The sequence below is a fragment of the Fundulus heteroclitus genome, chromosome 2, assembly GCF_011125445.2.
Source record: "Fundulus heteroclitus isolate FHET01 chromosome 2, MU-UCD_Fhet_4.1, whole genome shotgun sequence".
Classification (NCBI taxonomy): Eukaryota; Metazoa; Chordata; class Actinopteri; order Cyprinodontiformes; family Fundulidae; genus Fundulus; species Fundulus heteroclitus.
The window spans coordinates 16,656,579-16,679,467 of record NC_046362.1 but is presented as its reverse complement, the minus strand read 5'-3'; the positions used below and the strand labels follow the sequence as shown (position 1 = coordinate 16,679,467).

Below are 22,889 nucleotides of genomic sequence, written 5' to 3'. Positions count from 1 at the left end.
AAGCACTTAGATGATGTAAGAAGTTTTGCAATAAATACCACGAAACTGTGACCCTCTATTTAGCGAGAATCTCGTACCAGCAACAGTCTCAATAAAACAAGAACAACTTAACTAATTTCAAATAGAACTTACTTTAAGGCACAGTGTCCAGCTACATCTCATTGAATTTGATATCTTTGTACTTCTCTGCGGCCTTTCTGCACTTTCGCAGGAAAAGTCCATCTGACATACGCCTTCAGAGAGCGACGGACAGTCACTTTTAACACGACACACAGCACCTTTAACATGACACAAGCTTAAATGAAATCTGTAGAGAGAAATGCAATGTAAATGATATTAGCCATATGAACAGCAGTGACGCTGGCCCTCTGATTGTTTCTTGCATATTCTAAGGCATACTCTGCGATGCGCTGGCTGGCTCGCTCTGTGATGAGCTTAATACTCTGCACAACCCCATCAACAATCTGAAAGGAGAGGCGCAGCAGAAGTTGTTGTTTAAATCAATATCTGTTGCAGTGGCGTCTCTGGCATGATAAGTTATTTGGGGCACAAAAACTCAACACCTATAGCAGCAACAAATTTTTTTTTCGATGCACATACCTGACTTTGATACATTTTTTATTAAACAGATAAGTTACCATAAACCAACCATTTTAGATAAGCTAAATGTAATTTAATTTGTATACTTAAAATGACAAATAAAGGCTCACTCATAATGTTCATATATTAAACAGAGAAGGTTTGCATCGACCCTTCAATGAGCTAGCAAGGACAACCAACACTAGATGGTCGCACACTATCCAGCAGAACATAAACCTAAGCTGTGCATTTCCAGCATTTTGATTGGACGATCCAGGCTTGGGGCCACAGGATTTGTGCCCCACGGCTGTCTACTGAGAGCATGCTGGGCATGCACACTGCGATTTTAGTTGTTCATTATTTAAACAACCCCGCCTCTCGCCCAGTGAACACTGGAGATAGGTACCAGCTACCCCCGCGACCCCATGAGAGATTAAGCAGGTCAGAAAATGGATGGATGGATTATTTAAACAGATGTTGGTGGGCCGGCCCCAATATCAAAGCATCTCAAGAGGATTCAGCCTACTGAGCTTGTCAGTTTTCTGTCAGACTTAGATATATAGATACAAATGTTTATAACAGAAATGTATTGGTAAGGGAGTCAGCCTTTTTTACAATATTAGTCTCTGAGGAACGACCAAAGTCCCACTGATTATCAAGAACATTGAGCTCCACAGCGACATCTGGTGTTGCCAGGCCCCACTGGCCCTGAATGCAGAGACACCACAGTCTATTAGTAAGTCGCTGTCAACAAAAACAGCAGTGAGTTTAGGACGTTTTTATAATAAAGTTTATTAAATGACCCAAGAAAATGCAAGATTTCAAATGAAGGGTTTTTACCACATGTTCAATCCCACTGTACTCACCCTCTGTGTTCTCCCTGATGGTGACCAGGTTCACGTGGGTATATGGTGTGTCGTAACCCTTGATGGACACACAGGGACGCACATTACCATAGAGGCAGGGCCGGATTATGAGGTATAGTGCCCAGGGGCACCACATTGTCTTAATACGGGCCTGATAGAGGTCAAATGTCTTCCTCAGAAGCAGGTTCATGGAGGGATGGCCTGCCGCTACCGGTGTTTTCAAAGGACCTGCAGGTTTAAAACGGTCAAAAAATAGCCACCGAATAAACTTGTCTGAGGAAACTTTTTTCTATTTAAAACCCACTTTACAACCAAAGTTTAAAATGTATTAGAAAATGTTTGGGTTTTTTGTCAGTGGAAAAAATATGTAGCAAACTAATTGTAAGGAACCAAATCTGATAAACCTTCCCATTTAGTAACAACAATGCGTTTTAGATTACCTTTCAGGCCAGTTTTAGTTTTGTCCATTGACTGATTAGCATCAGGAGGAACCATCCACTTTCCACCTGGTTCCTGAACAGCTGTAACTGTTCTTTCTTCCCATTGAATGGGCGCCTAGTTCAAAAACACACGCACATAACGAGCTATGATCTGTTTCAAAGATGCAGAGTATGTAGAAACAGCGAAAAAATAATAAAGACAGCTGTATTTCTCACACTGACCCTGTCTGTCAAGAATCAGTGCAGCAGTAATAAAAAAAAAATAAAAAAACTTTAGCTGCTTGAAACATCTTCATGACAGTCGCGGAGATCTCTGGCCCGATACCATCGCCAGGGATTAAAGTAACAGTTCTCATCTGTAGGGCAAAAGAGAGACAGAAATCACAATAAAGACTGTGTTGAGGTTTAAGCGTACCCAACATCAAAGTGAAGGCCAGTACAAAGGATCACAGTAATCTAAAGTTACTTTGGAAGCAAATATAAACTTTTTACCTGAATTATATCATTACTCAAGTATTGCTACTCTTACTTGAGTAAAATTTCTGGCCACTCTACCTGCAGCAGGTAACTTCAAGAATAAAGAACAGACTTGTTTTAACCAAAAATTAACCAGAGAGACAAAAATCTAGTTTATGTTGAAGTGACACTTCATATTTGTATACAAGCTTTGTTGTTTTAAAATTATGTTTTATCTGCTGAGCTTATTGAGCTATTTGGACGTCAAATGAATGTATACTAAACGGTGGATATTGTCAATAATAGTGATTTGCACTGTTCTAACATACTGAATATACATTAACTGCTTTAAGTGTTGCTTTCAAGTTTAATGTTGAATAACGATGATTTAGTAAAGTGTTTCTTCTGCCTTAATTTGTTCTTTTGTAATCATGCTATTCTTTGTATCTTTTTCATTTTTGTCTTTAAAATACCAAAACTTAGACTTAACCTTAGACTTTTTTCTGTCTGATTACATAATTTTTAAATATCAAACCATCAGTTATGATTAGTTATTCAGTACTTGAGTAGCCTTCTTACCAAATACCTTTTTACTCTTACTTGAGTAAGTTCTTGGCTGACTTCTTATTACTTTTACATAAAAATATGTTGAAGTAGTGCTGCTTTTACTTGAGTATAATTTTTGGCTACTCTACCTACCTCTGGAGGCGACGCCTGCAAATTCAGCAACGGCACTTCGTTAAACCTCTTTAAGACGTTTAGCAGCGCAGGCGACGAAAACTCGCAAGTCGTCCATCATCGTGGGTGAAAGCAAGAGATAGAAGAAGTTTGCAAGCGATCTTAAGAAACAAAACAAAACAAAAAAAAACACTTAAAATAACCAGTCTCCTTCAATAATTCAGGGTAACACCTCAGCGATGGCCTTTGCAACAACCGAAAAAGAAGCAACCTCCACCAGCATGGTCAAGAGAAACAAACAAAACATAAACAGGAAGCAAATGCAGGAAGATCGTCCGGAGGAACAACTTTTCATTCAATTCAATTTTATTCATATAGTGCCAATTCATGATACATGTCATCTCAAGGCACCTTACAAAATCAAATTCAATCAAATTATGCAGATTTCCATCCACCCAGAAGGCTTTCACAGTTTTTCAGAATCTATGCATCTCCGTTGGTGTGATGACAGACTGGTAAAATAACTAAAGAAGACTAAACTCTAGCAAAGAGTTGTGGCAATGGCAAGGATGTCATTGCCACAATGTTATAAAAATAGATGTCTAACCATCCCCTTTAAGTGTGCCACAATTCTGATTTGTTTATTGGTATAGAAACTCCTTGTCCACTTTATTGGGGACACCTTTTTAAGACTGGGTGGGACAACCCCGTCGCCTCCAGAAATGCCAAAATTCTGCAACAAGGATTTGGTGACAATCCTCAGATGTTTTGGTTCATGTTCACATGACAGCATCACACATTTGCAGCAGATCTTCCCCTCCATCGCACCCCAAAGGTGCTTTATTGGACTGGGATCTGGGGACTGTAGTACAGCGAGCTAACCATCGCGTACAGGAAATCGGTTCAAGATACAAGTTTTGTAACACGGTGCATTATTCTGCAGGAAGGAGCAATCCGAAGATGGGCACGCTGTGGTTATAAAGGGACGGAAATGGTCAGCAATATTACTCAGGGAGGGTGTTGTGGTTTCACAATCTTCAAATGGTTCTAAGCACATCAAAGTGTGTCAAGATAATATCAGCCACACCATTACGTCAGCGTGAACCTTTCAACAAGAGACAGGACTTTTTTTTGTGTTGTTTAATAACGGCAAATTCTGACCCTTTCTTAGCCAGTGAATTTGAGACTCATCGGACAAGACAATGTTCTTTCCAAACAGTTATGTCCAAGTCTGGTGAGTCTGTGAGAACCGCAGCATTGGCTTCCTGTTCTTAGGTCATAGGAGGCTCACCCTGTGCGATCATCATTCTGCTGTAGCTTCTCTGCTTCAAGGTTACGCATGCTGTGGTTGCAGAGATGGTATTCTGTATCGCTTGGTGGTAAAAGCTATTGCTGCCTTTCTATCAAATTCAAAGCAATCAGCCCATTCTCCTCTGAGATCCACAGGGCCTTCCCCCCCCCACACGCAACTTCTACTAACTGGATATCATCTTTCTTCAGGTTTCGGATGCTTGGTTTGAACTTCGGCAAGTCATCTTCACCATGTCTAGATGCCAAAATGCACAGAAATGCTGGCTTTTGATTGGCTGGTTGGGTACATGTTACCTAACAGTGGAAAAAGTATATCTAATAAATTGTCCAGTGAGTTTATATAGCACGTCCAATTAAAAGTGAGGATAAAGGTTTACTTTTATTCTTCTAGACCATAAGATGAGAAGTGTCTCTAACTTTTCTGGCTGCAGTGCTAATGATTGTATTTCTGACGTTTTAACCACCAAAGGTTGTTTTTTTTCCACAATAATGCACCATAAGCTTTAAGTAAAACTGTGTTGGTGTCAACTCTTTATCCAACATCACACTGAAACACTGCGCTGTCTTTGTTTTGCTTTGAGAGACAACATTTTAACAGTCCAGAGACGTCAGCAATAAAGTGAGCTAGCACAAAAAGGGGGCTTGAGAAGAAGCCATGCCAGTGTTCAGACGACAACTGTCATCTGAACACTGATGTAGATATAACACCAAGGACAGTCAGCATTGTATAGCACTTTATTATACATAGGGGGACAACTTACTTTCAGTGGTTTGTTTATCCTTTCCATTGAAGGAAAAACTTAATTTTGTCAACAGATTAATAATCAGTAGACAGTTGAAACATGTTGACCAAGAAAATAATCTTCCACAATTAGCTAGAAACTGTTGCCAAAATGCTCTGCAAAGGAGCAGATAACCCATGTAGGTAGCCTGTGTGTTAGCCAGATAAGACTGGCAACTTGGCAGGACTCGAGTTCCTATGGTAACCATAAGGCAGCAGCTCTTTTTGACAACCACAGGAAACATTGTCTGTCTTGTATCCCTTATTAATTTAAACCTAATTAAACACATTGGAAACAAAATACCCGGAATTTAGTAGACTTTATATAACAAACTGATATGATTTTTATGCATGTATACCGTTGACCTCCATGCCTTTCCTGCCATTCTGAGGTAGCCGAGGTAGAGCTATGAGCGGTGAAGCTAAAGTATAAAGCATGCTTCCGCCTTTCAAAATAAACACTGTAAAAACATACCGATGGCTTTACGTATTGACATGTTTGTTCACATAATTAGTTTATGTCATGTCTAGTTAACTAAGGAACACATTGAACTAAATGTCAACTTATCTATGACATATTGTCATAGATATTAGCAATCCCACCATGCCTAAAGTCTGAACAGGTGTTTTGTAAGATCATTGGCCAATCACCAGCAGGTGGCAGCATTGCGTTGCCTGTGGGACTCAGAGCAACTGAAACATTTCCAACATTAAGCATGTCTGATTGTGGAAATTGAGCTATGTTGATATGGATATTCTCAGAATTTATTCTAAATCACCACAGAAGTCAGAATCAAATGCACTTTTACGGGCTTATAAATAATATATTTTCAAGAAGTTGGTTGCACACAGACCTTATGTTAAAAAAAAACAAAAAACAAAAGCAAAACAAGGAGAAAGGGTCAAAACAATCATTCAGTCACTCTTTGGATAAACACAACAACAAGAACCTACACAGCAGGGCAAAATTACTCTTTAAACTAACCAGCAATGTAAAATTTAAAACTCCCTGTAAGTAAAGACTGATACAAATTCTTGTAGGCAGCATAGCTCCCAGCAGAACCTCTGGCTACAGCATTGTACAAAATGCACATGGTGCAAGTTAAGACATCTTTGAACCAAACTGAGGGCTATCAGCATGAGGGGAGGTTTTCAAACCACCTACAGATTTATTCTATTAAACCAATGCATAGGATGAGAATACAGTCACAGCGAAGTTGGCACACACACTCTGCGGCATAGAGCATGTGTATCAGGCAATGATCTTTATAAAGCATTTGGATATAGCATGGTTATTGAAAAAGCTACAGTACATTTGTCATAGTACATCATTAGAAAGCAAAAAAGGCTGCTGAATGTTGCAAAAGGTGTGTACAAAAAAAAAAAATAGCCCCGTTCAGATGGCATATTGCTTTGGCTGCTTCTTCAAGCTCATGGATCTCTCGGTTTGGGAAATCACGTGAGAGGCTCTGTTGTTCAGGAGTCTGCATTCATGAAGAACATCTGCGTGAGGAAGGTGGGGGGGGGGGTTATGAATAACATGAAACAGCTGCATCTCTGTTAACTAGAATAGAATTGTAGAAGTAGTTCACGTCAGTAATTAATTTTAAAAAGTGAAACCTAAAAGGAGAACCAGTACACATAACAAAATATCTCACAGACTACAGTACCCCTCACATTCTTGTAAACATTTTTATCATATATTTTCCTGGGACGACACTGAAGATCCGAAACAATATAAAGTAGTCAGTGTACGGCTCGTGTAACAGTGTATGTTTGTTGCCCCCTCAAAAAAACCTTGACACAAAGCCATTAAGGTCTAAAGTGCTGAAAAGTGAGTATACACCTAAGTTAAAAAAAAAAAAAAACATCCAAATTGTGCGCAATTAGCGCCCTTTCCTCCCCGCTGTCATGTGACCCGTAGCGTCACAAGGTTTAACACACCTGCATATGGGGCAGGTGTGTTAAATCTGGGGGTTACCCACTTTGGTCAGATACTGGATATATGTATATATTTTTTAAATCAACTTTTCTAATTTATTGATTTTCACCTGTAATAGACGCAAAGGTGTAAGACCAGCAGTTGACAAATGGTATAACTACGCAAAAACACGTTCCTAGAGGAAACCCAGTGAAGCTCTCACCGTTGAACTGTTTGTAGGCTTCTTCGATAATGGCATTGTTTGATCGCTTTATCTCCCAGTAACCTTCGTCCACCCACGGCTTGCAATCCGGATGTTCGATCAGCTGCCCGTTCTTGTATGAACCAGCTGATCATTTAGAGAAAAACAAACAGTGCAAAGGTATTTTAGGAAAAAAAAAAAACCCATTACATTAAATGCATATCTGTGTAAGAGTGTTGTTGGTGAACGAACGCGAGCGTGTTTGCTGCGGACGAAAATAAAAAGTAACACCTTTAATGGTCTCGTCGATGTCTTTGCATAGCTGGTACAGTTCACTTCCTCGTCCAACGACTCTCTCTCCTGCAATTTAAAGCGAGTAATGAAACCATATTTAGCCAAAACAGAGCAATGCGTTCAACAGTGATAATGCTGTCTAGTTAAAGAATCGAAGGAACAGAAAAAATGTAAAATCTTACCATCCAGCACTTTGATGTTCGGGAACATCTCAAGTACAACAGCTCTGTATGACGCGCTCCTGCACACTGACAAAACCAACGGCAAAGAACGTCAATCCCCATTTTCTCGCTCACCTGGAATCTCAAACGAAGTCCTCGCAAGTTACCTGGGTTACTGTAGTTGTACGTGTTGTCTCTCAGACGGATGCTTTCCAGCTTTTTTAGAGAGACAAGGCAATGTAGGCTCTCAGTGCTGTTGAAAAGCAACACGGTAGAAGTAAGGCAACTGTTTTAGAAACCAGGTCCGCACACGCCTCACATAATAATAATAATAATAATAATAATAATAACAAACATGTGACAAAATCTTCATATCATATTGAAAAAGATTTCAAAGTATATCAAAATGAGCTGAAAACATTAAAGGGATTATGTCTGATTTTTTGCATAAATTCCAAAAACTACTATGATTCAATTAATGGCAGAACAACTTTATCCAATTTACAACATGGGACATTAATCAACTAAAATGAGCTCAAAACATTCGTTTTTATATCTTTTTTTATTTTTAGAATATTAACATATTGTTTTACATCGACAATAATATGCAAACGTGTGACACACTTACCTGGATATAACATTACCAGCTAAATTTAGGTTTTGTAAATTTTCACAGCTGTGAAGTGGCTCTGGGAAAACAAGCAATCAGAGAACAGAAACAAAGAATTTTAACACGTCTCTTCGAAGAAAAGTGAACGTGAAATGCCGCCTCTGTGCCTTACCTATGTTAGAGATTCTGTTGGCAGACAAATTAAGCACAGAAAGAAGCCGAAGGGACGCCAGAGGTCCCAGGTTCGTGACATTGTTCCCCGATAGGTCCAGCCGCTCCAAGTTCACACATTCCCCGATGCATCCAAGGTCATGTATGCCTCAAAGACATAAAAGCATTTTTTTTTTTTTTACAATAACACTAACAGTACATATGATCGTCACATAGTAGAACAGCAATCCTTACCGAGACCACGGAGTTTAAGAAACAGTATGGACTCTAAATCGAATTCCCCTGTTCGAGACTTCAGCAGCACAGCGGTTATCCTCTCACAGTCTGCATCTGAGGGGAATCAGGGTGACAAGATGGTACAAAACAAAGCATATTTACTTTCTATTCTTATACACCCAGCACAACTACACATCCCTTCAGTTGTGACTCAGCACTGCAAAAGAAAACGCTGCAAGCAATGTTCGTTCTGTTAAGTGTGGTAGGGGGGGTTGATGCAAGCCAAGCAGCACATTATTATTATTATTATTACTTTTTTGTTTTTCCTGACAGCATATTTAGCACACAGCTCCTCAGGAGAGTTTGCCAGCAAACAGACAGATGTGCTGATGTGTTCGCAGCTGTGTAATATTATAATTCAAACAGCACGCATGAGTAACAGCTCAGGAGAGATGCGTTAGCTCTAGTGTGCTCAAGGCAGCGAGAGTCCTACACATGGATCGTCGCTCTCACTTAAAACCAGAGAGGACGATAATCGTGTCTGCTTATATTTGCATAGCAGCCTGTTATGTTTCCAAGTGTGTTTAGCTGGCTCATTTCTAAACTGTTGGACTCATTGAAAGGAAAGATATAACAAAAGTATAAATAACAGTATCGCGCAGAGCACCATATATGGCCTGCATCGGAGAGGAATCGCTTGGGAAAATGTGAACTTTCTTCACGGTCAGCTAACAGTAACCGGATGCTAGCTGCCTTTTGTGTGCGTTAGCACCGAGCGTCGTTCCTATGGCAGCGGCTAGTAGAAATTATGCTAAACATTCGACACGTAACAACACAGCGGGTGTTTTTGGATAAAATAAAAATAAAAAAGCAGTGCCCACTTTGGCTTTTTTTCTCCCAACGTGACGGAGCCACGCAAGGGGGGCGTGACGAGCCCCCAGAACGCGCGGTTAGCTCCGTTTTTAATCTCAAGACACCGGCTAGCTCCGGTTAGCACAGCTTCTGCTAGCTGGCGGCTAACGCAGTAGCCTAGCAACAAGCTACCCGTCCCCAACTCACCCTGCTCCTTTTCCCGCTTACAGTCCATGCCGGGCAACGTTGACGGTGGCCGATCAAAGCAGGCGTCACAAAGGGTGACAGCTGAACCAGCGCCGGGCTAGGCAGGAATTATTCGGGACGTGTGAAATGATCATTTGTCCAGAGATGGGATTAGGACACGCTCATTGGCGCCGTAATAACGGGCAGGTGGATTAGAGACGGACATCACGGCACCAGTCGGTGCAGCTCAGCGGCGGTGGAGAGGGAGACAGGCGCTTATCTCTGGGCAGCAGGGACGCCAGGATAAATGGAAGTTTGATTTGATCCCAGGTGCAACAGGTTCTGCGATAAAATGAAGTTTCAGTTCATTTATTAATTCATGCATCCATTCAATTCAACTTCTTATTAATAAACTGCTAACTGACAAAATGTTGACATGGTTTAATTTGTTATTATTATATTTTTATAGATCTTTAAATAATTTTTTCTACCATGAAAATTTAAAATGATAGAAAAACATCAAATTACAGATAGAGTTTATCAAATTGTTCCCTTTTTTTGAATCTGTACACATCATACTTTCCTTATGAATGATTCAGCATGACTAACTTATTAATATCATCGTTGTATCTCAAGGCGATTATCTCTGAGCAGCAGGGATATGAGGATAACTTGAACTCTTATTTGATTTCTTGTGCAACAGGTTCTTCAATAAAACAAAGTTTCAGTTTATTAATTCATTCTATTCAACTTCTTATTATTAAACGTCTAACTGGCAAAAGTTATTTATTTAAAAAAAAATGTTGAGATCTTTAAATCACTGTTTCTACCACGAAAATCGAATATGATAGTTAAACATCAAACCACAGATAGAGTCCATCAAATTATTATTTTTTTTTTTTCGGTCTGTAGCCAACCAATCATGCTTTCCTTATGAATGATTCAGTATGACTAATTTAACAAACTGCTAGTTTTATCTCAATAAGTTAAAACAGTAAAAAGTTAATTCATTTCTGGAATTTTAACAGTTAAACTCATACTATCTAGAATCGTTAAAACTCAGACTTATATATGTTAAGCGTTTGGCTCTGTTCATTTTGAGGATAATGGCTTACAGGTGACAACTAAAAAGACCAATAGAAAAATTATTTTTAATCCAGAACTGTTCTGTCGTGGCCGACTCAATCTTGAGGAAGACAAAACAACAAGCAACTAAACCTACTTATTACATAATGATCTCCTAATAATAACAACTGTTTTAGTTTATCATTAAAAAGTTAAAGCTGATTAAGAGGTCTTATCTAAGAGGCCTTTTTGGCTGTTATTTCCACCTTTTATTACCAGCAGGTTCTAGCTCGTGTTTATTTATTTATCGGCATCTGGCTTGTCTGATTGGTTTGTCAGCACTCCGGTGGAAACCCCACCTGGGTTCTTAAGGAGATGCAGATCAGCTTGCTCTCATCAGAGTTCACAGATGAAATCCACAGCTCTGGCTCGACCGTGACAGGACACTTGTTCTTCTTTCTTCTCTCTTTTTTTTTTTTTTTTTTTCAAATTTCCTTTCCATCAAATATTTGTTCTCATGGCGGGCATATCCTGAATGGACATCGACAGCAATCTTTTTTGAGTCCTTGCAACATCACTCAACTCACCTTGTGCGGAGACTTTGACTCCGCCAACCCTATAAATGCCTTTCTTTGAGAAAAGGCGGTGGACGTTCTTTGCTTTGAATGTGTACAAGCAACAGATTACTTGATAAAGATGGGTAATAAGCAAACAATCTTCACCGATGAACAGCTTGATGCTTATCAGGTAAGACGGAGGCCTGCCTTTGTTTGTAATATGACAGGTGATGGTAACAGATGTATGAATTAAGAAAAATAAAATGCTCCACTAGATTTCTTTCAGACCTATAGCACATATTGTAAGCGAGGCATTTAAAAAACAGTATAAAATGTTACAGAAGCTTAAACAGGCTTTTCCAGGTTTCTGGTTTTCTTTGACGTCTGACCTACTGCTTTTGATTGTGTTCAAAATAAAACATTTTATTCTAAGGAGTGTAAAAGGCTAAAAAAAGATTATTTCCCTTCCTGCTACATATCATATTCATCTTATTTTTAATGAGCTTGAAAAAAATCCACCCTTTTGGTTTATTTATAGACCAAAAACGCCAAGAGTCCTCAGTTTTGGAGCATTTAATCCGTCATAGAGAAAAAAAACATGCGTGCATGCAAGCCTGATATATGTTCATTGATGAGCACTAACTAACTAAAAATAGGTTACTTCTGTCTCTTGCTGACTGATTTTTTTTTGCATTTTTAAAAATGCAAAACAAGAGGAATGACAGAAAAAGTGAATTTCACTACTCCAACTATTTTACTCACAGAATTTAAAAGCAACCGTGGTTTTATAAGTAACCCATATCTGTTTCTGTTACCGTATACCTTTTCTTTTCGTGCTATTTGATATTGAAAACTGAGCCAAAGAAGGTGATATATGTAAAATCAAATTTATCCTGAACACCTTCACCCTTCAGATAAAGTTACTAAAATTACCCATTCAATTTCCATTGCAAAGTCTTTGCTTTGACTACAAGTGCACAGAAACGCAAAGTTGGAATATGTTTTTGTCCCCTTTAACCAATAATCCAAGTATTCCTCTGAAAATACACGGCTCCATGTGCAGCGGTCCCCCTTGTGATTTGCCGTGGGATTAATCATTGATGCCAAGACAGTGATATGCTGTGAAACTCTACTCTCAGGACTCAGTTTAGCGGAATCAAGAGCCTCTCTGGTTACTACCCTGGCTCTTCCAAAGCGCCTCTTAGAATCTCATGCTTTCTGTTCTGCTGTGTTCGTATTTTTGCCATCTTCAGTTGTTTTAGGGCCTGACACCTTAAGCTTAGGCATCTATCTGATCTTAAGGGTCATTTACACAAATATTGGTATACTATCAGTGTCAGACAGCACTATTGTAATACCCCAGACATCTACAGTACGCCGTGTTACTAGAACGCAGCAGCTGTTAAGGCCTTTTCTTACACCCCCGGAGCAACGGTCAGACAGCTCAGTATAAAAGGCTGATGTAAACCGAGGTGCCTCCTGTCAGGCTGTTGGATGTTAACACATATGTGTTAGGCAACAGTAGATCATATTGCTGGGTATACTCTCACAGCCATCATCGCTTGAGAGAAACCAGACACTCGGATTAGCTTTCTGTAGTAATTTAGATGGGCTGTAAAGCTATGTAATATGATTCAGCAGGTGGGTCACTGAATGTCTGATGCAGACTGATGTTATACTTAACTCAGTGTCTCAGAGAAATCCCTCATTATCAACAAACTGACAACGAGGCATAGTATTATGACCAGGACGGGCACCTCTGTCCCCTCCCTATCTACAGCAATGAGCCCGTTGAAAGCTCATCACTGTTCCTCAGTAGGCAATCTAATAACAGCTGACGTGATGAGGGGATGATCCTTCTGATTGATTTCACTTGTTGGTAGCCATAATGTCATGACTGATTGAAGTATATACAGTATTTCTTTTGCACTGACGCTCTGATTTGCTGTTTCCTCGTATTGCAGGACTGCACGTTTTTCACTCGCAAAGAAATTTTGCGGTAAGATATTTGATTTTTGCATTCTTTCCTTCTGATTGCTTGGCGACGCTGTTGTTCTGTTGATCCCTTGACTCTCCGACCATAAAATATCAGTGATTATGTTAGTCTGTATGTTAAATGACAGTTGCCCTGCAATACAAGGGTCTGCAATATGTTTCTTTTCCCCCCATATGTTTATTGCGTATATCTGCAGTGGCATTTATTGATTAAGTTCCTCTGCAGCTGTAATAAGTGATACTAGATGTTTTTCAGCTTGTCTTCATATTATTGAGAGGTAATCTGAGATCATAATTCTTAACCAGAAAACAGGAGATTGTTCCCTTCCTTAAGCAGAATAGTGCAAATATATTGGTGTCTTGTTGATTAGTGATGGTAGAATGTGGTGAGAGATGGATAGATTGATTAAGGCCTTGCCCACACTCTGTCACTGTGAAGAATATATATATATATATATATATATATATATATATATATATATATATATATATATATATATATATATATATATATAAACAAATATCTCCATTTGGGTCCGTCTACATTTTTTTCTTACCAATTGTTACAGTATATTGGCCGTGACTAAAAAAAAGGAGATCTCTTTGGAGGTTTTCAAGGTGTGACCCTTGAAGCAGACCCAGAACTCACCTTTAAGGACTCTACACCCCTGATAGCCTGGGAACACCTTAGAACAGCGTGTCTTCATATCTTACCAGTTCCGATCAAAGGAATTTCACATGGGATTTGTGCTTTGATAAACCAAATAAAAGTGTGCTTTATGAAACAGAAGTTTTGGGAATAATATTCTGCTACCATTTATGTAGAAAGAGCTATAATTTGAGTACTGGGGTAAAGTTCTTCTTAAGTCGGTTTATTGATCTCTTCCCAGAACTCCCCTTCTCGTATCACCTAACACAACACACCTAAGCTACGTTTACTTTGACACTGTTCCCTTTTAGTCTGAAGTTTAGATATATTAAGTCCCTAAAACTCACACAAACGTTTGTTACCATATAAAGCTCGATGTTGTTTGCATAAAGTGTTTCCTAAGTGATTATCAGCATCATCGCCTGTAGAGGAAAGATGCAGTCAGGAAACGCAGAGAGAACTGCAAACACGGTTGTCAATGACGGTGAACAGACAAGTATTGCCAGAAACTTCATTACAAAATGAAAGTTTAAGGCTATTACCTTAAACTTGGAGAGCTACATGGTTTTCTTGCACAGTAGTGTCTTTGTGAATACCTAACCCTTTGAAAGACGGCAGCCAAAAGAAGGCCCATGTTTCTATCTCGTATCACGATCTTGACAGGAAATTACGATGCGCCACTTGCACATTTGTATAATCAATGACTTGAAGGGCAGCATCACGTCTGTCTTCTTGTCTCTCGCCAGCGGACTGATATGTAAAATCAGCCTGCATTTCTTTTTCATGGGGATGACTAGTGGTGCTCATGTTTCAGTATCTGTTCTCAGTTGTCCTGGGAGCTGAAAAATAACGCTGCTGAAAGAAATTAGATGAAGATCCATGAAGAAGGTTGTTATAGCAAAGGTGAACATCAGCAGAGTGCATAAAAGAGTCTTGCACGCTCTGACGTTCTATAAATAGAGCTCTGGGTCACATCAAACTGAGGTAATCACATTTTGCCCTGAGAGCAGAAGGAACGTTGGGTAAAACAGGCTTTAGTTAAACACGGCCTTTGCAGATATTTGCGTAATATCTGCACAATGAATAACTGATGTAAATAATACTAAACAGGTTTCTGCAGGTTCCTTTTTGGCATGGCGGCAACACAAACTACATTTGCATGGCCTACTTTCCCTTTAAAAGAAAATTTCCTCAATTGCAATGGGTAAAAGGTGTGGCATTCATTTCCACAAATTCCCAATATAAGGCTTATTTTCTTTGTTTTTCAAGGGAGCTCTAACTTGACAGCAACAAAGAATGTTAAAATATACACTTTAAAGCCAAAACTGTTGACTCACCGATCCAATTCATTGAACTCAGGTAATCTAATGACTCCCAAGTGTATATTACTGAGCATGACGTCATGCAGGCTGATTCTATAAAGATTTGTGAAAGAATTGGTCATCCTTAGCGCCCTGTGAATTCAATCGTAATAAAGTGATAGGATGCAAAGTCAGCAGACCCCACCCACGACACTTCCCTGGCTGCAAGGTTTCCAGTGTTAAGTTAGGTGCAGGGTTGTTATGGTGTGGTGCTAATATTAGGGAGCTAAAAGAAGCTCTTAATTCTTCTGGATACCAAGATATTAAACACAATTCCCTGCTCCCAAATTTGTTTGGATACGGTCCCTTTCTTGTCCAACATGACTGTGCATCAGTCACGTTGGACATGAAGATATGATGTGCAAGATTAGTGTGGAAGAACCTGACTGGTCTGCATAGGGTCCTGACCTATACCCAGTAGAATACCTTGGAAATGATTTAGTGCAGAAAATGTGGAACAGCCTTCTCGTATAACAAATACGGTTCAGGGTAAAGGGTAAAACATTTCCATACTTGCACTCCTAAACCTTGGAGACAACCTTACCAGAAGAGATAAAGCTTTTGTAGCTGCAGTGGATTGGTTGACATCATATTTAACAGAATAGATTAGGAATGGGAGCAAATACATTTGCTAATAAAGTATGTTTTGCAAAATATATACAACATTACACTTGTTAAAATCTTTTTCACATTATATCCTAGGTTGCACAGCAGATACCATGAGTTGGCTCCACATCTTGTACCAATGGACTACACTAACGAGCCTGATTGTAAGCTGCCGTTAGCGTTGATTGTCGACATGCCAGAATTAAAGGTATAAAGAAGTTAATTGTGCTAATAGATTTTGACTTTTGATTTTTATCAAAAGCTTATGCAAAAACATCATATTTTCTGACCTTTTGCTTGTTCTTTGATTTTCTCCTGCAGCCTAAACTGTTAACTATTATTTAATCAATAGGCCTTAATTAAATGGCAGAATTGATTTAACTGTAATATGATTTAATTTGACTAATCCTGAGTCAAAAAAAGAGGCCAAAGGTCTTTATAGTTCATTGATCCAACTCTATGACTGATTCTACTACAATACCAAGAAAAAGGACCCACCCACACAGATTTCTTCCGTTTTCTTTAACAAACACGTCTTAATATCAGACAAAGACCTCTTGAACCCTTTGGAGTAGAGGCAAAAGCTTAGTGTCTCTGTAAAGGTAACTTTTTACAGTTTTAAACAAAGAAGTCCAGTATGGTCTTCTGGAAACCAGTTTTTAGTTATTGAAGTTGGAACACACAATTTGTTTTGCTCTTGTTTCTTTCTTCAACATGCAGCTGCAGGCTGATGCAAGGAGATTCTAGCTGAAAAATAAGGGAGCCAAATGAGACAAGTCTTTTGTGTTCAAATTTTAATGCAATATGATAAAGAATTTACTATTCTAGACCTGTTTTTCTGTAGGTATGTCCAGGTGCTCTCCAAAACCTTTATGATAAGTAATCATAAAAAACATTGTCACTCTTGTGACAAACTCTACTGCTTCCTCTGTTGCTATCTGGGTCTTTCCAGAAGCTTTTGACATATTTCCTGGTGAAAATGTATGTCTAACACCAAAAGCTGGCTTTATGCACAAGGATGCACGGAGAGTGCAGCAACCCAATGAGCTTTTTAAGTGTCCTGCCCCACAAGCGATACATCCATGTGACGGAAATTTCACAGGCTACAATCTTTACATGTCGCAATGCTCATCTAAACTGACTGGTCCGACCAACGTAGCTCAAAACAGGAGGAGGAAGGGGTTTGAGAAATGGGCCATGGTGAATAACATTGGTCAAATCTCTTTTGACCAGCTATGTAATCAAAGGAGGAGGGCCTAGATGACCATCTTGAAACAAGAGTTATTAAAAGAGAAGTCTACGGTAGGAGCTGCATGGCTTTGAAGTCAAGAATAAGATTCGATGGGTCACCTGTGACCCGTTGCCAACAGGGATAAATTACTTTTTCACATGGGGCCAGGTTTATTTTGCATAGCTTTTGTTCTCTTGATACATGAAATTACATTTGAAAACTGCTGTTTGTTTTGCTTATAGGTAAATCTTTTTCTACTTTTAAAATTTGTTTGTTGATCAGGAAGGTTTAAGTGTGGCTAAAAGGCAACAAATGCATTATGTAAAGTCACATGACTGTACCTAAAACTATTTGAAGATGTTGTTTTATTAATCTATTGTTTTACCAAACTTTTTGGCTACTAAACTTAGAAGTATTTCTCATATGAAAGAAGATTTTTGGTACATTTTGTGTAGCATCATTTTCATTCATTTGATTATTTGGTCTGATGTGCAGGAAAACCCATTTCGCAACCGGATTGTGGAGTCATTCTCAGAGGATGGGATGGGAAACCTCAGTTTCAATGAATTTGTGGATATGTTCTCTGTCCTCAGTGAAATGGCTCCAAGAGAACTTAAGGCCATATACGCCTTTAAGATATATGGTAACAACAGCATGTAAAATGTTTTTTTTGTATGTGTTATCAAATTTCATTGTGATAAATTATGTTTGCCAATAATTTCCTGAGATTTATGTTGCTCTTAGATTTCAATGTGGATAATTACCTGTGTAAGGAGGACCTTGAGAAGACTCTAAATAGGCTGACAAAGGAGGAGTTGACTCCTGAGGAGGTTGAACTGGTGTGTGAGAAAACCATCGAGGAGGCAGATTTGGATGGAGACAATAAACTCTCCTACGCTGACTTTGAAAATATGATATCCAGGGCTCCAGATTTTTTAAGGTAATGCTGATTAATACGGTTGATGTTTTAGTGTTGTTTTTACAGTAAGATCCCTTTCAGTTGGTTGAAATTAACACTAGCTTTCATGCTGTGATTTTGTTCTTCCAGTACCTTTCATATCCGAATCTGAAATGAGTGGTTTGACAGTTTTGATGTGAGCAGCTTGATGAACCCGGGGACTCGACTAGAGCCATCTCTCATTGCACAGCACCATTCTGGTCTCCAGTCTAACAGAGTCTACTCTTCTCAATGTAGATTTACCAAAATAAAACATGCCAACAGTTTTGAGGAAAAGTAAAGTAAGATCCCAAATTTTTCAAAGATTGTGATTTGTTTTAACACACTGGATCACAGTTTATCAAATGTGTCAAAAAGTAAATTTGTTTCACTAATTCAATAAAAAAATTGAAGCCCTCATTCAATAAAGGAGAACATGCATTCCATTGACTTGTTTGTCAGGTTAAAAGTACCTTTGAAAAATAACAACATTTAAGCAGGTATTAGACATACTTTTCATTAAGCCTATATTTCCTTACTAAAAATGTTTTCTCATTGTCTCAATATTTTCATTCTAAACATTTACATTAGCTGTCATTGGGAAATCCTCATAATTAACAAAAAAATAAAGGCTTGAAAACATCAGTCAGTGTGTAATAATTTTTTTATGCGTTTCACTTTGTGAATTAAGTTACTAAAACAAATTAAATAAACAGCACTATTCTTATTCATAGAATATGACTGTATACATTCATTACAAACAGTGTGATGTATTTCAACCATGGTTTAAAGCTGAATATAAAATCAAAAGACGGCTTCTCTGAAAATTGGAACTGCATAACACCAATTTAAAGAAGGATTTTTAATACACAAATGTTAGTTGTGTATTAAAATTGGTTACGTTGCTCTTTCACATAATACCAGTGAATCAGGTTAGGTCATGGGCTGTGTGTGCCTGCTGAGCATGCAACAGGGGTTAGGGAACCAAACAGGCACTGCTTACAGCTTACAGGATTCACTTGAGCAATGCGTGTAAGATATATATCTCTGTGTACACCCCTGCACTCTGCAGCATTAGCTGCCCTCTTTGCTATGTTTCATATCACTACGCCACACTGGTTTCCATCTTACAGCTCACAATTTATAGTGTTTAGAGTTTTGAGGTGGAGGATCATAATCCCCCCCTCTCTGTGTCAAGACCTTACAGATGATGCAAGGCGTAATGAAAATGTACAGATCATGGAATAAAACCATTATCTGAAAGGGATTTAGATAAAGCTAAGTGATGATATAAGTAAAGGTGTATAATTTTTCTTTTTATATCACAACATCATCAGCAAAGACAGACATTATGACAGACATTTGTGGTTGTTTAATTCATCATAACACACAAAATGATTTATGAAAATACAGATTTGCTGCAAGTGGATAATGATACAACCCTGGACTGCTTTAGATCATATCTCTCTGGCCAAAGTCAGGTGGTTTAAGTCAAATAACATACATCCCTCTATATTTTGGTGCAACCCAAGGCTGCGTTCTTGGACATTTCCTGTTTACTATTTCCTCTCAGAATGACATTCAACTCCATTGTTACACAGATGACATCCAGCTTTACCTGTTCTCCAAATCCTAGTATATTTGTTGGAATTTGAATGAAGGGATAATTGTGGTACAAAAAAGAGGCCCAACATGGTTAAAGTAGTTTTGAAATTTGCATTAGTTTTTAAACTTATTTAGTTTTGACTTCTGATTTTCAATTCTATTTTTGTTCTAATTAGTTTTTAGTTTTTTTTTTTTTTTGTTTTGTTTTGTTTTTGAAAATGCTTAGTTTCAGTTTAGTTTTTATTAGTTTCAGTTACAGTTTTAGTCTTTTACGTAATACGACTTACATACCAGAGGAAAGGCTGGAAAAAAAATAGAAATAATTTTGTTTAACAAAATTCCAGAAAAAAATCATTACTTTGCGTAATGCAGTACGGTGAAAAAAGCAACTGGAACCGCAATTTAGACTTCATGTTAATGCATTATGATACAGACACAAAATCAAAAATTAAGCACATTTTTTCTTAAAATTCAGTTAGTTTTAATTCTTTTTGTAAACTCGTATTACAGTTTCAGTTCATTTTCGTTTTTTTTTTTTTTTTTTGCAAGGGTATGCTTTTACGTTTATTTCAGTTAACTAAATGTTTTTTACTTCTAGTTTTCGTAATTTCGGTAGTTTTAATTAACGATAACCTTAGTGCACAACCATAGCTTTAAGGCTAAAGAGGATTGTGAAGCAAAGCTCTTTCAAGATAATTAATGAATCGCCTACGTACATTTTATTTTTGAATGATATTCTAATTCATTAGAGTGCACCAGCGCTTTTCTAGTTACTAGGTGAACATATAACACATTTTCTTTCAAGTTTAAAAATGTGCTAAAACTCATTTAAAAAGATTAGATTTCCATTGTACATAAGAGTTCTCTGCTGCAAACGTAGTTCAAGTCCTTACCTTTTTTATATCTTGCTATGTGTATATACTACATATACATATAAAACTACTGATATAGCTTAAAGTACATGAAAATGCACATGTTCAATCCTATTCTGTCTGAGTTGTTAATTTCTGGTTTTTGCTTGTCAGGCTGTAGATAGTCATATTTATGTCATCAAAACAAATTTTAGCAGATTCCATCTGTGTCAGCAGCAAACATGAGATGTTGGTTCTTAGCCATTCTTTGGATATTTGTTTAAGTCTTGTAAAGTTAGGTTTTGTCTTTCTTTGCGTAAATGTCATTTTTTTTGTGTTATGTGTAAATACTTTGTCTTGATCCACTTTTGTGATTCTGTTTTTTTAATGTTGTTATTAAAAACGAGAAAATTAAAGCAAGTGTTTTTTTTAATGCAAAACTTGTTTCAAATTATTCAAATCGGCTGCAACTTTGAACAGTTTACATAAGCAGTTGATCAAGACTCAAACACATATGATGATCTAAGATAGATAAGAAATGACATTATCCATTGCTCTGTTCATATGTAGAACATTACAAAGTGCTGCAAAAAATGTTTGTCCAAATGTTTCAGATCATTTAATGACTATAACATCAGGTAAAGATAACCCAAGTAAATATAATTTGTGTATCGAATTCGGACAGCCTTTAACACCGACGTCATTACATGACAGAAACGCACATGGATGATGTGAGTCAAATCCAGGCCTACAGCATTCTGAGAATGAACTACAGACATACATAGAAAAACCAAGATTCTATTGTACATTAACAAACATACAGAAGTGAGAGTCATCGCTAAAAATTCTAAGAAAGCTACAATTTAAGGTCTATCTGACCTTTCTGATACTACAGCTAAAACAGGAAGCAGCGGAGTAAGGGAAAAGTCTGTTAGTCTGTCAACTATCCCAGAATAGCACTTGTAGCCCCTTTAGTCTTTGATAGTGATGGAACGTTATCAGGCAGTTCAGTTCAGTGCACTCTGTTCAAGGTCATAGATGTCAGATGTCACAGGGCATCTTTTGTTGCATCCTGGATGTTTACATAACATCCAGGAGAGATTGATTGCAGGGGAGCCTGCTTTGGATAATAACCTTTGTTTTGGGCAGGCAGACTCTTGTTTTTCTGGCTGCCTTAATGTCTCACTGGTTCTTCTCAATGTCGATTCCAAACTGCCAAAATTGTGGTCATTCTGCCAGGGTCAGGCAGCCTTGACATGGGCCGAAACAGCTGGAGACGTTTTCACAATTTCTCGATACTCCAGGTAACTGCTAGCTCCAAAACTTTTCTACATTTTTTTTAACCCAATTTTGAACAGATTTTGAACATCCTTGACAGACAAAATGGATGGACACACGATCCTCCTCCCACCGTGTGTCCAGCTGCACATGTCCTATGTGGTACAAGGGCTCACTCCTTCACCCAGTCTTCTTGTTGAGAAAATTTGATTAATTGCATTGAGAGTACAGCTGCCCAGATTCAGAATTTATAGTTTGGAAGATATGTAAAAAGAGGCTCCAAAAAGAGATTGATAGAAGCGAGCAGGGAAGCGGGGGATGGAGAGTGGAAGAGAGAGGAGAGAAAAGTATCCGCCTCACCGAGAAGCAGGAAGAAGAAAAAAAATGGCCAAGACCTAAATTAATAAATGAGATATGGTTAAGAAGAGATTAAGAGAAATACAATTCACATGTGTACTGTAAGAAGTTTAGAATGTCTGTATTTTTCCCTACTTTGGTTTGGTCTGTTTGATGTAGTTTGAGTACATTTCATCATATCACACAGCGATACCACTGTTGCTCAATGAGGAACTTATTTTGAAATAATCACCCATTGCAGCCTTACACCATTAGTAGTTTGTTTTCCACCGTTGCACAATCAAACAGTTATGACATAATTATCCTCCATTACGACTTTACCCCGTCAATAGTCTGTTTTCCAGTGAGATTTTACCGTGAGGGGCTTAGTTGTGAAAGAGCAGGTTGCCGAAAGGTCACAAAAACCGGATGATTGACATTTGAGCAGGTTAACATATCTTAGTTCGCCGTATAGGACTTCTAGGGGAAACACCTTACCCTCTAATTGCTCAGACTTCTGCTCTAAACGCAACACTGCAACAGCTGTTAAACTGCTTCAGGATGAAACTATGAAACCATTCAAATGCACGGACAGGGATGTGAGCTTTATTGTAGTTTATGGGCCCCACTAAAGCTGTAATTAGGAAAGTAAATAAAAAAGGAGATGATAAAAGATACTAAAAAAACACTTTAG

The 22,889-nt window shown here is 38.2% G+C and overlaps 3 protein-coding genes across 6 annotated transcripts; 1 reads left to right on the top strand and 2 right to left on the bottom strand.

Moving 5' to 3' along the window:
* Positions 1 to 133: 133 nt before the first annotated feature.
* idh3a (isocitrate dehydrogenase (NAD(+)) 3 catalytic subunit alpha) lies at positions 134 to 2,250 on the bottom strand. The gene is given in 5 exon segments (XM_036145009.1): positions 134 to 233; positions 331 to 464; positions 1,420 to 1,673; positions 1,886 to 2,000; positions 2,158 to 2,250. Coding segments are annotated over 5 exon segments (687 nt in total). The 5' UTR covers positions 2,242 to 2,250.
* A 3,654-nt stretch (positions 2,251 to 5,904) lies between these two features.
* On the bottom strand, positions 5,905 to 10,003 carry lrrc61 (leucine rich repeat containing 61). The gene is made up of 9 exons (XM_012871493.3): positions 9,746 to 10,003; positions 8,705 to 8,800; positions 8,472 to 8,618; positions 8,318 to 8,378; positions 7,857 to 7,942; positions 7,711 to 7,776; positions 7,526 to 7,594; positions 7,256 to 7,381; positions 5,905 to 6,614 (listed from the first exon to the last, which is right to left on the bottom strand). Exons 1-9 carry the CDS (start codon positions 9,771 to 9,773, stop codon positions 6,508 to 6,510), a joined length of 786 nt encoding a protein of 261 aa, XP_012726947.1. The 5' UTR covers positions 9,774 to 10,003; the 3' UTR covers positions 5,905 to 6,507.
* A 1,152-nt stretch (positions 10,004 to 11,155) lies between these two features.
* cib2 (calcium and integrin binding family member 2) lies at positions 11,156 to 18,770 on the top strand. 4 transcript variants are annotated; one of them, XM_021320970.2, is made up of 6 exons: positions 11,156 to 11,536; positions 13,311 to 13,345; positions 16,054 to 16,121; positions 17,684 to 17,831; positions 17,933 to 18,128; positions 18,237 to 18,770. In XM_021320970.2, the coding sequence occupies exons 1-6, from the start codon at positions 11,514 to 11,516 to the stop codon at positions 18,256 to 18,258; spliced, it is 492 nt and encodes a 163-aa protein (XP_021176645.2). In that variant the 5' UTR covers positions 11,156 to 11,513; the 3' UTR covers positions 18,259 to 18,770. The 4 variants fall into 4 exon arrangements, with proteins under 4 accessions (XP_021176645.2, XP_012726876.1, XP_021176644.1 ...); XM_012871422.3 differs by having other exon boundaries at positions 11,161 to 11,536; positions 16,054 to 16,165; XM_021320969.2 differs by lacking the exon at positions 13,311 to 13,345 and having other exon boundaries at positions 11,161 to 11,536; positions 16,054 to 16,165.
* Positions 18,771 to 22,889: the final 4,119 nt, after the last annotated feature.

Bases quoted from the DNA above. Each gene is read 5' to 3' on its own strand.
- lrrc61 (XM_012871493.3), bottom strand. From the start codon at position 9,773: ATGGACTGTAAGCGGGAAAAGGAGCAGG. The intron at 7,777-7,856 runs GTAACTTGCGAG...TGGTTTTGTCAG, and splicing joins GTACAACTACAGTAACCCAG to TGTGCAGGAGCGCGTCATAC. The intron at 7,382-7,525 runs GTGTTACTTTTT...CTAAATGATCAG, and splicing joins CATCGACGAGACCATTAAAG to CTGGTTCATACAAGAACGGG.
- cib2 (XM_012871422.3), top strand. From the start codon at position 11,486: ATGGGTAATAAGCAAACAATCTTCACCGATGAACAGCTTGATGCTTAT. The intron at 16,166-17,683 runs GTATAAAGAAGT...TCTGATGTGCAG, and splicing joins TCGACATGCCAGAATTAAAG to GAAAACCCATTTCGCAACCG. The intron at 18,129-18,236 runs GTAATGCTGATT...TTGTTCTTCCAG, and splicing joins AGGGCTCCAGATTTTTTAAG to TACCTTTCATATCCGAATCT.